Source organism: Rhincodon typus, chromosome 23 (genome assembly GCF_021869965.1).
Source record: "Rhincodon typus isolate 14 chromosome 23, sRhiTyp1.1, whole genome shotgun sequence".
Classification (NCBI taxonomy): domain Eukaryota; kingdom Metazoa; phylum Chordata; class Chondrichthyes; order Orectolobiformes; family Rhincodontidae; genus Rhincodon; species Rhincodon typus.
The window spans coordinates 33,516,522-33,531,381 of record NC_063354.1 but is presented as its reverse complement, the minus strand read 5'-3'; the positions used below and the strand labels follow the sequence as shown (position 1 = coordinate 33,531,381).

General features: G+C 41.1%; 1 protein-coding gene across 1 annotated transcript in view; it reads left to right on the top strand.

The window, feature by feature from the left end:
* metrnla (meteorin like, glial cell differentiation regulator a) overlaps nucleotides 1-12,906 on the top strand; it is a 24,251-nt gene extending 11,345 nt beyond the window's left edge. The window contains exons 3-4 of the mRNA XM_020534481.2: nucleotides 8,915-8,974; nucleotides 12,100-12,906. Of these exons, the coding sequence (XP_020390070.1) occupies nucleotides 8,915-8,974; nucleotides 12,100-12,416 (377 nt within the window). The 3' untranslated portion in view covers nucleotides 12,417-12,906. The remainder of the gene's footprint in view (nucleotides 1-8,914; nucleotides 8,975-12,099) is intronic.
* Nucleotides 12,907-14,860: the final 1,954 nt, after the last annotated feature.

Here is a 14,860-nt window from a genome sequence, read left to right as displayed (position 1 = left end):
GAAACAAACAGGTCGAAGAGGCGGGGATGGGGCCAGGAAAGGTGAGTGTAGGTAGGGAGTTAGGAAGGGGATAGGTCAGTCCAGGGAGGACGGACAGGTCAAGGGGGCGGGATGAGGTTGGTTGGTAGGAGATGGAGGTGCGGCTTGAGGTGGGAGGAGGGGATAGGTGGGAGGAAGAACAGGTTAGGGAGGCAGGGACGAGCTGGACTGGTTTTGGGATGCGGTAGGGGGAGGGGAGATTTTGAAACTTGTGAAATCCACATTGATACCATTGGGCTGCCGGGTTCCCAAGCGGAATATGAGTTGCTGTTCCTGCAACCTTTGGGTGACATCGTTGTGGCACTGCAGGAGGCCCAGGATGGACATGTCATCTGAGGAATGGGAGGGGGAGTTGAAATGGTTCGCGACTGGGAGGTGCAGTTGTTTGTTGCGAACCGAGCGTAGGTGTTCTGCAAAGCGGTCCCCGAGTCTCCGCTTGGTTTCCCCGATGTAGAGGAAGCCACACCGGGTACAGCGGATGCAGTATACCACAGTTTATTCCATTGTCATGTTCTTTCTCCATTGCGTTGTACAGATTTTCTTTTCAAGAATGTTACTGATAAATCTACTTGCACTACCTTTTCAGTCAGTGCATTCTAAATTATGACAACTCATTACATAAAACAAATTCTCCTCCTTTCTGAGATAGTAGGAACTGCCAATGCTGGAGAATCTGAGATAGCGAGGTGTAGAGCTGCTTGGCCTGCTGTGTTCATCCAGCATCAGAGGAGCAGGAAAGCTAACGTTTCGGGTCTGGACCCTTCAGAAAATCAGAAATCTTCTGAAGAAGAGTCCAGACCCGAAACGTCAGCTTTCCTGCTCCTCTGCTGCTTGGCCTGCTGTGTTCATCCAGCACTACACCTTGTTATCTCTCTTCTCCTCCTTTCTGATGTGGTTCGTTCGCCAGTTATCTTTAAATCTAATTCTTTCTTGTTGCAAGTCTCTTCCCAGTTAAAACAGATTCTCCTTATTTTCTCTATGCAAACCTGTCACCTTTGAATACTTATCAGTTGACCTTCAGCATACAGCAGTCACACCATATTTTTGAGCTTGATGAGGGCTAAGGGCCCAATTCACACTATCCAGAAGGCCAGCTCAAACCTTTTTCCCCCAAATCATCCTTTTGCAACAACTTCACTCCTTCAACTTGATGCTGAATCCTGGTCTGTTTAGTGCATGCAGACTCTGCTATAGTAATGGTTGTGACTGCTTTCAGCACAACACCTGTATGTATGTATTTATTTATTGATTTGATTGAAGGAAGCCTTGGGTGGATTTGCTCTCTCTCCGAGGGTGTTTTCCCTGTTAGGGGCTATTTTGCACAAGTGTGATATTTTCTTACCATCAGAGCTGCTGTCAGCACTGCATTGAGACGCTGGCTCATTGTAGATGACCTTTGATGACCATGATGGGGCTGTAGCACATCCATCGTTCCTTCTATGGCAGATGTTCCCCTGCACCCATACATCCTTAGCATCTTTGAGCCTTTTGGCACCTGTCATTGAAGCACCTTCAGGCTCAACTGCCTGCCTCAGCAGTGCCCACCTTCCCTGTTGGTCTTGTCAGCTCAACATCACTGCATGTACTTTGTTTCCTGCTTCCCTTGTCCAGCTGCCATCCGAAATTGAGTGAGGTTTCTGGATGCAACTTGTTCACTAGCCAACTCCTGGCCAATGGCCACAGCCTCCCCTGGGTTTGAGCTCCAAATTAAGGCCAGTCTTGATTGGAACCAACCTGAGGTTTGATGAAAGGTTACAGAACTGAAACATAACTTTGTCTCCCCATGTGCTACCAGACCTATCCAGCACTTTTGGATTTTATTACAGTTATTACTGTACCAAAACTTTGCTTACTTACGTACAGACCTTGGTTAAAATCAATGGTTTATTTATTTTGAATACTGTCAGACATTCCTGTTTTGAGGAATCTTGTATGTTTTTGATTTCAGTGATCTCTTTTCATCATCAATTTGTGGACTGGAGAGCTGAGAGAACCCATCAGACTAAATTAGTATACACACATAGACACATATATAGATGCTTGCTCTCTCTTGCACAGACACACATGTAAACAAAACAAACATACGTACACACAAGCACACATGGAGACATAGGCACGCAGACACAGACACATACACACAGTTGGCTTTGCTCCTGGGATTAAGCTGACATGTTGAGTCAGTCATGCCACACAGGATGATCAAAACAGTGTTGTAATAAAGGAAAGGACATCCTGCCCCTGAAATGTTACATTCCAGAAAATGATTTCTGATGCGTGTACTGGACACTAGTGTGTGGACATTTGCAACTAATTGCCTAGGATTCCACCAAGGCCAATTTTATATACCAATAACTTTATTTTTTTGATAGATTTATGGGATGATTCCAAAGAATACCCTTATTTGCTCAGTAATGTTCCATGGTCTGGATCAAACTGAGCTCATCTTGCATAAACTAGTGGGAACTTTAAGACCAATTGAAGGTTTGTTTTTACACTCTGCATATCGTTATTCATCTAGAACTGCAAAGTTAATTCAGCAGTCTAGTTTTTGAATTATGTTGCAGTGAAGGGACACTTTTGACAAGGAAAGGTGGTGCTTCCTTGGATATTATTTGAATTACCAGCATGGTCTTTTAGATATCCAATGTCTCAGCTGTAAAGGAGCAAAGGATTAGATAAGAGGGAAGCTTGTTTTGCATGTACAGGTGATGCCTTAAATACAGATAGCACTTTTTTACAGCTAATGGATATCTTGAAACACATTACCACCAATGATATTTCAAAAAAAGGTTTGAAAAAATATTTTGAAGTGTAGTCACAGTTGTAATGCGTAAGAAATGCAGCTTGCAATGTATGCAAGCAAGATCCCAAAAACAGCAACATGACAATGACCAGATAACCTGTTCTTTGTGATGTTGATCAATTGACAAAATATTGACCATGACATTGGGGATAACTCTCTTCTCAAAATGATACAATGGGATTTTTACAATCCATCTGAGAGGAAGATGGGGGGCCTCCATTTAATGGCTGATTTTCTTCTTGCCAAATGCACAGGAATGTAAACCTTGCTATTGATGCAGAAAGTCCTGAAATGGCTTTAACTTGGAGCCTTGTGATGCAGAGGTGAGAGTGCTAACGGCTGAGCTGCGGCTGATGCAGATACAAAAAATATGTTTCGGGCAACTAATTGATTTGAGTCTTTTTTTTAGTCCGCCTTTTGTCTTCAGCAGAGCTAGGAGGAAAATGGGTCAGGGTGGGTATGATTAATTGTGACAGCATTGGTGACCCTTCAATATTTTATCTAAGTGGCTACCAATATGTAGGAGCAGGCAAAGTGAGTGCATTTTAGCTCTTTGACAGAGGAAGGCATCACAGCTGTATTTGATCCTGGTCCAATGTGATATCCACAAGTAGGAAGCACTTGATACTGACCATGAGGGATTAAACCTTGCTTCCCCATCTGATTCCTAACCCATTCCATACTGCATCATTCTTTTGAAGCCTTGTCATGGGACATCAGGCTGCTGTTGTTGTCCTGGTACAGATCGGCTAACACAGCAGAGATCAATAACCGAGGATATGTTCAGAAATCTTGTCACTATCTAAGATATTTCATAGATTCTGGGCAGGAAACAAACTTGCGGTAAGAGTAGTTTCATGTGCAAGGTTTACCAAACAAAGAGAGCTTGTGATGCAGATTCATGTTCCTTGAATTTGGAGTCATTGGTAGACAGGATAGTGAAGAAAACATTTGGTACACTTGCCTTTATTGATCTGTGCTTTGAGTATTTGAGTTGGGAAGTCATATTGCAGCTGTACAGGACATTGGTTAGGCCAATTTTAGAATACTGCAGGCAGTTCTGGTCTCCTGCTATAGGAAGGATGTTGCTAAACTTGAAAGGGTTCAGAAAAAATTTACAAGCATGTTGCAAAAGTCCCTGTTTTTCAAGGACCGCAATTTCCCCCCCACAATGGTCAAAAATGCCCTTGACTGCATCTGTTGCATTTCCCTTGCCTCAGCCCTCACAGCCTCTCCCCGCAATAAAAACAGACACCCTTGTCCTCACGCATCACCCCATTAACCTCCGGATTCAACGCATCATTCTCCGCTACTTCCGCCACCTGCAATCTGACCCCACTATGAAGGATATATTTCCCTCCCCACCCTTATCTGCCTTCCAGAGGGACAGTTCTCTCCGCGACTCCCTCGTCTGCTCCACACTCCCCACTAGCCCCAACACACCCGGCACTTTTCCCTGCAACCGCAGGAAGTGCTACACCTGCCCCTACACCTCCCCCTCGCCCCCATCCCAGGCCCCAAAAAAACCTTCCATATCAGATGTTCACCTGCACATCCGCTAATGTGGTATATTGTGTCTGCTGTTCCCGATATGGCCTCTTCTACATCGGTGAGACCACGCGAAGGCTTGGAGACCGCTTTGTGGAGCACCTACGCTCGGTTCGTGACAAACGACAACACCTCCCAGTTGCAATCCACTTCAACTCCCCCTCCCGCTCCCTGGATGACATGTCTATCCTGGGCCTCCTCCAGTGCCACAACGGCGCCACCCGAAAACTGGAGGAACAGCACCTCATATTCCGCCTTGGAACCCTACAACCCAATGGTCTCAATGTGGACTTTGAACTTCAAAATCTTCCCACCCCCGACCTCATCCCAAGAACAGCCCCACCTCTCGTCCCCGCCTCCTTGACTTGTCCGTCTTCTCTCCCACCTACCCGCCCCCCTCCTCACTGACCAATCCCCATCCCCATTTCCTACCTACACTCACCTCTACTAACTTCATTGCCCACCTCCTTGACCTGTCCGTCCTCTCTCCACCGATCTGCTCCACTATCCACCTTCTATCACCACCTCCCCCTCTCCCTATTTATTGCAGAGCCCCCTTCCCCTCCCCCATTTCTGAAGAAGGGTTCAGGCCCGAAACGTCAGCTTTCCTGCTCCTCTGATGCTGCTTGGCCTGCTGTGTTCATCCAGCTCTACACCTTGTTATCTCAGACTCCAGCATCGGCAGTTCCTACTATCTCTGTTGCAAAAGTTGGATTGTTTGAGCTGTAGGGAGATGCTGAATAGACTGGGGCTATTTTCCCTGGACCATCGGAGGTTGAGGGGTGACCTTGTAGAGGTTTATAAAATCATGAGGGACATGGATAGGCTGAATAGTCAAGGTCTTTTCCCAGGGTAGAGGGTCTAAAACTAGAGGGCGTAGGCCTAAGGTGAGAGGGGTGAGATTGAACAGGGACATAAGGGACAACGTTTTCACACAGGATGTGGTGCGTGTATGCCGGAGGAAGTGGTGGAGGGTGCTACAATTATAACCTTTTAAAAGGCATCTGGATGGGTACATGAATAGGAAAGGTTTAGAGGGATTTGGACCAAACGCTGGCAAATGGGACTAGATTAATTTAGGATATCTAGTCAACATAGATAAGTTGGACCGAAGGATCTGTTTAAATCTCGATGATGCTAAGTTACCCTGACTTGTTGAGTCTATAGTTTGCACTAGAAAGGTTAATAAAGTTCAGTTCCACAGGCAGGAAATTCAGTAAAAAGCATCTTGATCTTTTTTTTGGGAAAAAGAAACTGTGGTGTTGTGGCAGAGATATTCAAACATGTTTGTTTGGGTGACCTTCTGTAAATATTGACACACTCCCAGTGACCCTCTATGACTACTGTAAATAGTAACACATTCCCTGAGGGGGCCCTGTTCCTAACTTTTGTAAGAGAATGTTGCTTTCTCTTGAGTAGGTGACTATCATTGCAGAAATTGTTTGGTTAGAATATAGCAACAAACAATATAACAGCTCTTCAATCTATACAGAATTATATAGTAGTTTTTTTCTTCACAGATGTAAAACTGCAAACCATCTGCCATCTTTTGTCAAAAATCCCTTGAACATCCCACCCAAAGGACTGTGTCTTGAAACCTTTTATTATGTGCCTCTTGACAATTGTTTTATTTAGCTAACACATTTCTTAAATGATTGTACATTTCATGTTACTTTAATTTGCAATTCCAGCATTTGTAATCTGATTTCATTTGTGTTCTTATTTATTCACCTAGACGAAGTTTTCAGTGTGTGTAGGATAAGTATGGCTTGACCAAATTTGCAACTTTTTTTTCTATTTTATAGGCTGCTGCTGGAACTGGTATAACAAATGCAGTATAAATCCTGTCTTCTCAATTGGTTTAGAGGGAGGTGGGAATGACAAGATTAGAATTGCAAATGCCTAATTGCTTTTTCTTTAAAATTGCAATCTCAGGGTCTGATAGCCCAAAATACTCGAAGATTTACTGTTTCTTTTAACAATTGTTCAGACTGCATAAATGGAAGTATCTTCCTGAGATAAGAAAATACAAGTGGTAATGTGTGAGGAAATAAAATTCTATAGACTATTTTGATTTACTTGCGGAATCACCAGTTTGTACTAGATTTGACCCTCCGTGATCCAATGCTGATCTGAATGCAGGAATTCAGTACAAACTTCACCAAAGACTCATGTCAGATGTGATCTGAATTGTATTGGCATATTTTAGGTGTTATGGCTGGTTTAGAAGGGTAGTTATTCAAGACCTTGGTGTAAGAATAACAATGTGGTTTTGTTTGAAGGTCTTTTTTCTTCCATAATCTATTGTTGAGCTATAGCTAAGAACTAAAATAGATTGGGGAGCTGGGATGAAATATGAAGAAATAAAAATAAAAGGTGGAACCATTCAAAGATACCATGGAATTTAATTTTCTCACAATCCAGCTTGTATGTAGGAAAATGCTTCAGTTTGTCTCCATTATCAAAACTGACTAACATTTCACTGTGCTGCATCAGAACTCAATTGATGCTTCAGTCACTCCAATTTGATTTTAAAATTATTAATTTTGGATTAAAATTAGGATGAGCACCAAATGGAAATAGTCTGGATTATAAACATGTTATTACCTGGCATAGTATGAGATGTTTTTAAAGTTAAGTCTGAGCACTTAGGAACAACCACCTTCTCTAATCCTACCGATCTAGGGATTATGGGGACTAGTGGTACACAGTTATTGCAGCTCTGTGATGATAATAGGGAAAGAAAAGGGGGGGAATGGGAAATACCTATTATTCAGAGCACTGTTCTAATTTATTAAATGTTCATGAAAGTATTCTGATTTTTAAAAAAAGTTGTTTCAAATAGAGTCTCACATAAATAGTATTCTATGTGGACTTTCCTTCTCCGTTATTCTTTTAATTAGGGTTGAGGAATCTGTCGAGAAAGTGCTCATCTGCTCAGGTCTTGGCCATTATGCCATTCTGGTGATAAGTGGTTGCTGCCCCTTGGGAAGACCTATTCACAAAGTATGTTGGCCAACAAGTGCTGCCTATTGTTAGCAGCATCATGTACTTTCAGTAACATCAAGTTCAGAGGGCAAGTCTTTCAAAGCAGCTGCAATACGACTGCTGGCTTGTGCGGAATGATGTAATTACATCCTTCTGTCAAGCAGTGAATGCAGTGGGCTCAGGAGCAGTGGTTAGGCCTGAGTCAGGTTACTGCAGGATGCTGTCAGTAAACGTAAAGTAATCCCCAGCAGAATTCACTGTGGGCTCCAGACAATGCCCATATTATACTGGAAGTAGCTCTGAATTGTAAGTGTCTGTGCGTTGGAGATTCATAATTGTTTCTTTCTATTGTGTGGATGGAAGCCTGTGGTTACCTTCTAGTGATTTGATTCAGAGACAGACCTGGAGGAAATGGAAACAAGAGTTTTCTGGTCAATAATGAAAAAAAATATACTGACCACAAAATATTAAAATCCTTCCATGAGAACAAATAAAGAATATTGTGTTCTTGGTATTATTTGAAAATGCAGTATCCTTATTTGTTACAATGTAATTCTCATTTTTAGTCCCTGATGGATTGCAAACCTGTTCTCTTTCTTCAGCATTCTTTCCGGATCTATTTAATAAATACATGGCTTTTCAAAATAATGAAGTAGCTGATTAAATCCATGTCCTGACATCCTGGATATAATAGCTGTACTCATTGAAGGTTTCATTACCTTCTCATATGCTGCTGCGGATTAGGAATCAATCTTTCAAATCCTAAGTATATTCTATGGAGTACTTGACATATAATGGTGTATTATGAGGTGGGGCTGAAGGAGAAATGATTTTACAGTGTCAGTGATAATTTTCACTGTTATAAATGTTTTTATTAAATTTTAATAAACGTGCATTTTACAAAAGATGCAGGAATGCAGCATGAATGAAAACTGAATAACATCGCGACTCAGTTCTTTTACGAAACTGAACTTTCTGTTTAGCAGAAGATCAACACATCTATAAAACACCTTGAATTACCTTTTTGTACGGAATGCTTCTAGATTTGTTTCGTCTTTAACAGTTAGTTATCCAGTTAAAGCATTGCTTTAAGATGACATTTAAAAACCATATAAGGGTAAACTACACAGCATTTTATGCTTGCATTTTACTGAATGATAAGTTATCATATCTAAGCCATTTTAAAGTAGAAGTCTAGAGGCAGACTAAAGTGTAATTTCAGTGCTGTGATTAAATGATTAGTGAAAGATTGCACATTTAAGTTAATTTGGTATTTCAGGTTTTCCAGCACATGTTAATGGGTCAGATGGTGTCAATAACAGTGGTTGTAGCAATTTCACTCTGAACAAATGCATTAGTGATAGCATGACGACACTGGCAACCTGAAAGTCTAAGAGAAAACTATTCTTTACAGTGCACTGAGAAATCTTCTTCTGGATGTACATCTTTAAAGTACACTAACAGAGACATCATTAGAGTTGTTGTAAGGGCAGATTTAAAAGGCTGGATTTTAAATTGCTTTTTTTCTCTTTCTAGCTTCTTGTCGCCCCTGCAATGATACAGAACTTTTGATCGCTGCATGCACTAGTGATTTGGGTAAGAATGATTACAGTTGATCTCTTCTTTTCACCATTGTATAGGTTAAATAGATGTTCTTTTAATTTGGAACGTTGTTCAATTAGGGTATGCCAAGCATTGAACATCTAATGCTGAACAGCAAATAGAATGACTAAAAGGAATCAAAGTAATCATCAGACTTAAAAGAAAATTGATAATTTATTTTGACTAAAGTCTGTAATTGTCTGAAAATTTGTACATTGAATAAAACAGACCATAGATTTTAAAGGGATTTTGTGTTCAAATAGTCCCAAGTGTGAGCACTGGGCATTTTCTTTAACATTCTTCAGAGGATGCTGTCAAGAACAGAGCAAGATTTTTGGACTTTGCTTATACTGTTTAAGCTGTGTGTTTAAATAATGCTCCATTATGATAGTGAAATATACAAAATCATAAAATCCTTACAGTGCAAAAAGAGGTCATTCAGCCCATTGAGTCTGCACTGATCCTATGAAAAGCATCCCACCCAGATCCACCCCTCCATCCCATAACCCCACATAAGGTTTTTGCCACGGCTGACCCACATATCTTTGGACTGTGGGAGGAAACTGGAGCACTTGGGGAAATCCACACAGAAATGGGGAGAATGTGCAAACTCTAAACAGACAGTTGTCCAAGAATTGAACCAAGGTATCTGGCATTGTGAGGCGGCAGTGCTAACCACTGTGCAGCTTTACTGTTTTGTAATAAACACACTGTTGAGATACAAGCAGCTTTTGGAGCTATGGAATGCTTTGCCATGTCACCCCGTGATCTTTGAATCCAGTTCAAAAGCAAAAAGTCAGGTTATTTTTCGGAGAACGAAAGAAAACTCCTTGGACCTTGATGTTCATATTAGTGCATCAGTCAGCCCATTATTCTGGCTATTAAATTGTTGATTCAGTGCCAACAATTCAACAATTTAAGTTGCAAATTTGGATGCTGACCAAAATAAGATGCAAGATAATAGCCAAAAAGGCAGTGTAACAACTTGATGTGTCTTTTGAGTGTGACACAGTCTAATCAGCTAAAATCTTGATTGAGGTTGAATTTGGCTCATGGCCTGTTCATCTCATACTGGCTTCTAAATTGGTCATCAGATTTTTTTATACCCTTGCTTTGCTCTGTAATTTAGTATAGATATGTTCGTTTATAATTGCTAGGACTGGGTGATTGTGCCTTGCTAGTTCTAGAAGTTGCCATTGTGTAACTGGAGTGCATAACTGCTACAAATATTCCTATATGAAACAAAAAAAACACTAATAGAGAGTTGAGTTTTAACCCACTTTTGCCTGAGAAAAAACTGAGACAGGGATGGTTTAAAATGTATCATGACTGATCTCAATCTGTTCTTGTGTGTCTCAATATTAACCAAGCAAACAGTTAAGCAGCCAGAAGATAGTGGGATCCTGTTTAACCAAACTGCAATCATATTCCTAGGCATCAGTGCAAAAAGCCTCTCTGCCTTCCCTACCAGGCCACACCTGTCAAGAAGAGACTTCTTTAAATTTAGAATGTACTTTCTTTGAGTCCAGGAGTCTCTAAAAGGAAAACCTTTGGGTCTACCACTCCTAATTTCTCCATTCCTCTCACCATCCTAACTCTCTTTCCCATCCACTTATCTTAGTGCCATAACCCACTCTTCTGACCTCCATCCCATTCAAAAAATGCTGCCTGATTTCTACCAGGTATGGATGGGAGACTAACGGGGTCTATTCTAATGAAGCCTCGTAATCTAGATGCCCCAGATCTCCTGCTGTAGAGGACTGCATGAGTCCCTGTCCACATTGGCCTCTGGCTAGTTCAGTCCCACTCTTCACTGAAATTGACCTATTGTGTTAATCCAGATACTACATTTACTTGTGTATTAGTAATTGAGATGGTTTCGTAAAATTCTGGCACTTTTGTTTCAGAAGTTCCTTTGTTTTTTGGACAAACATTGAATCATTATCCCCTGCATCCATCATGACAAAAAAGGAATCAAACAACATATTCCTTCAGTTGTTTGTAATAGATAAAGTACAGACCAATCTCCATCAGCCAAAGCCTACAAAACTTGAAAGAAAATCTACATGGGTAGATGTGATTTTACAATTAGGCAGCGCTTACTGAATGATCCTGATTGCACTATTATCTATACTAATAACCAATTTAAGATCATAGTTTAGCTCATAACAGGACTCATTTATGCTTATTATGAGTGACATTCATTCATATGCAAAGACAAGTGCTTTGCAAACAAAAGGAATATGTTCAAACCTTGTGCCTTTTTGAATTACCTGGGAGCTAGATTAGGGAGCTAATGGCTCCTTGTTACTTTCTCCTGGCAATGCCTTGACTAATTGGCATCTTTTTCTCCTCCAGTAGAAATTACAATTGTTTTAAAATTTGATATTCTTGTGTTTGTCCTGATGAATGCAAGTTGAAAGCCTTCAGCAACATGCCTCTTTTTTTTTCTAAATCAGCAGTGTTCAAGTTACCACATTACCAAGTTACCTTTGATATAGAACCTTTTATGAACTAAACATGTCAAAGTGCTCTGTAGACATCTAAACAGCCTACCAAAGTACAATTGTCACTGCTTACATTAATGCTTTACAAAACAACTCTGAAACAAGATCTTTGAACACATGACCAAAGTTCTAGTCACTGAGATATAGTACTGGCCATTGTGTTGTAGTCCTCATCATTAAATGATCTTTCTGACCCTCATGCTGTAAAAATAATTACATAATATACAGAATGCAGAACTGGGAATAAGACTGATCCTCAGTGTATAGTGATCAAGCTGGGAGAATAGATTAGAAAAACTCTAGCTCTAGCTCTATAGTACAGGCAAAAACTGGTTATTGTTGTCATCCAGATGGGGGAAAAATGAAATAGCATAAATAAGTGAAAAAGGAAATTAGAAATAGCAATTAGGAAAGATATATTAAAAACCGACAAACATTTGGAAATCTTTCAGGAGGGAAATAAAAATAATGAGGATCTTCAAAATTTGAAGAACTAGAGATGTGCTAAAATGAAGCAACTTGCTTTTCCATGCCTGTGTTTTATTTTTATGCTTCATATTTTAATGATGCAGCCTTTTCATTTAAAAAGTAATTTTTCTGTTGTTACCTCAGTGGTCAGAGGAAGCATTCGTTTGGTGTCACATGATCTGCAGCAGGAAGAATCAACAATCGATATATTTGCTGACAAGATTTACAGACAAAAGAGCAAAACGTTCCAGCCAATCGGGAAGAGTGGGAAGTGGCTGGGACACATAAAGACATTGCTACACTGTGGCGTCAAGGAAGGAGAAGGGGACTTCCTGTTTGTAGGCAGCATGCACTTTGGTGAGGTTCACCTAGGCTGTGCACCCCGTTATAAGGACTTCAAAAGGATCTACAAAGATGCAAGAGACAAAGGGGAAAATCCTTGTCAATTGTCCACTGATTGAAGATGTTCTTTCAGAATTGGTCACCAGGATCTAGTTAAAGAGAATGGAGCAAAAAGAACACTATCCCATAGTGCACTGCATTTGATATGTGGTACTGATGGAACTAAGCATTATGCCACTTTATTAGAGCTCAGTGTTGCTAGGCAACAGTACAATTTTCAGCTAAACTAAATTGGACAAAAGGTAATTCATTTCTCTTCAGACTGATCACTGCTATTCAAGAATGCCATGACTATATCAATACTAATGAATTTCAATGTCTTAAAGAACCTGAATGTAGCATAAACTTGTATATGTTGTACAGATGGTCACTGATGACTAGAAGTTGTTGCTTTGTAATGAAGCTGATGTACAGTGCAGGTATTTCTTACCATAGAAAATTATGAAGACAGAATGTTTCTGGAAGAATGTACAGTCCGAGCTATTGTCAGCCCTTCTAAATTGGTAATAAAATCATTCCAGAGAAATATCTGTCCCTGGATCGAACATACATTGCCTGTGCTTGTCGATTTATGCTTGTGCTCACTTTAGAAACTGGATAAGGTACAATGTGTAATAAAAATGTGTCCAGTGCTTCATGTCTGAGGGAAATATTACTTTGGTAACTGCAGTTATTAATGCGATTAAAAAACTGGATAAGTTTGTATCCAAGCATCAGTCAACATTCAAACTTCTCTTTCTTCCATAAACAAGTTTTGAGTCCTCAGCTTGACTGCTGCACAGCTGAAGTTTGCTAAGGTCCAGGGCCGCACAGTTCTGTCGCCCTAGATCTGACCTCCTACTAGATCATGGAATATTTCACATGTTGGTCTTGGTATCACTCACTCCTAATCTGCCCTTTTTGAAAGAAGCTTGTCAGCAGGAAAGATAATGTCAATCTCTTAGGTGTTCTAATAATATGTGGGACTGAGTGCATGGGCTACTGATGAAAGGTATTTGAAACAAGACCCATGTTGCAACAGTAACTTCAGAGGACAAGTGTGACACTATGCTCACATACAAGACCATGTCAGGTAAGTAAAATAGGGGATAGCAGTGATGAAAGACAATGTGGAACTCGAGCAGAGTAAATCAAGTGGGGAGAAAACAAACGAGGAGCAAAATGCATTGGGTTGAAGTCATTGATGCATTTTGTTTTCCATTACTAAATGGCCATAAGAAAGATTCTCCAGCTACCACCTCTGTCCCAACATTGTGAAAAATCTGTGCACTTCAGATGTGGGGCTTTGATGCAGTCTGAGGAAAGCCCTGGTTGGTTCAGTTCACAGAATTCCTATAGTGCAGGTAGAGGCTATTCAGCTTGCTGGCTCTCCAAAGAGCATCCCACCCTACTCCTGTAACACTGCTTTTCCCATGGCCAATCCATCCAACCTGTACATTATTGGACTGTGGGAGGAAACGCACTCAAACACTAGGAGAATGTCTGTCTGTGTGGAGTTTGCACAGTCACCTGAGGCTGGAATTGAACCCTGGTCTCTGGTGCTGTGTGGTAGCACTGCTAACCATTGAGCCAGTATGTCACTCTAAATGCCAAGACAGATAATTTTATAGCTCAGAATAATGCCTGTACCACAGGTTTGCTTGTTGCAGTTTAGGTAGACTTAGGGCCTGATGCCTTGTCCTCTTCCCTAGACTTTTGAAGGCAATGGCAAACTGCCACAGACAAAACTGTCAGGAAATTAGCTCCACACAATGCATTAGCCAACATTAAATAAAAGGACCTGCCTTCAGGTAGAGCACATGAGAATGAAGACCCTAAGGGCTACATGTGATTCCAGACTCAGCAATGTGCTTAATCTGGGCTGTCCTCTGAAATGAAAACACAAATGCTGGAGAAATTCAGCAGGACAAGCAGCGTCTGTGGGGAGAATGAGCTAACGTTTCAAGTGTAGTGACCCTTTGTCGGAGTTCTGAGGCAGGGTCATTACTGGAAATGTTAACTCGCAGGAGAGAAACAGAGATGCTGCTAAATCAACTGAATTTCTCCAGCATGTTTTATCATCTTAGGTCTCCAGCATCTGCAATTCTTTGTTTTATTTTACTGTCCTCTGAAATGACTTAGCAAGTCATTCTGTTCAAAGAATGGGCAAGAACTGCCAATCTTGTTGATGACACTCCCATCCCATGAAGGAATAGAAGAAAATAAAACCATATTATCTGTAGTGACGCAGGCTGTAGACCTGATTCCCCAGCTGGCAGTGCTTAGTGTCAACAGGCAGGGCAGCAAAAACTCTACAACCTTGACTCCTCTGCCAGGCAGCAAGAGAGTGGGACCCTCTGATGGGGGTTGTGCAATATTCATGTGCACCGAGAACTGTCTGACCATTCTCATTCTGGAAGAGGTGGGAAGCTCCTTCTCAGTTGATCTGCATGACCTCAATGGGCCTGTGCCAGTCTCTTTGTCATACAAGCTTCACCTTCTGCTCTACCCCTCCCCCTTTTTA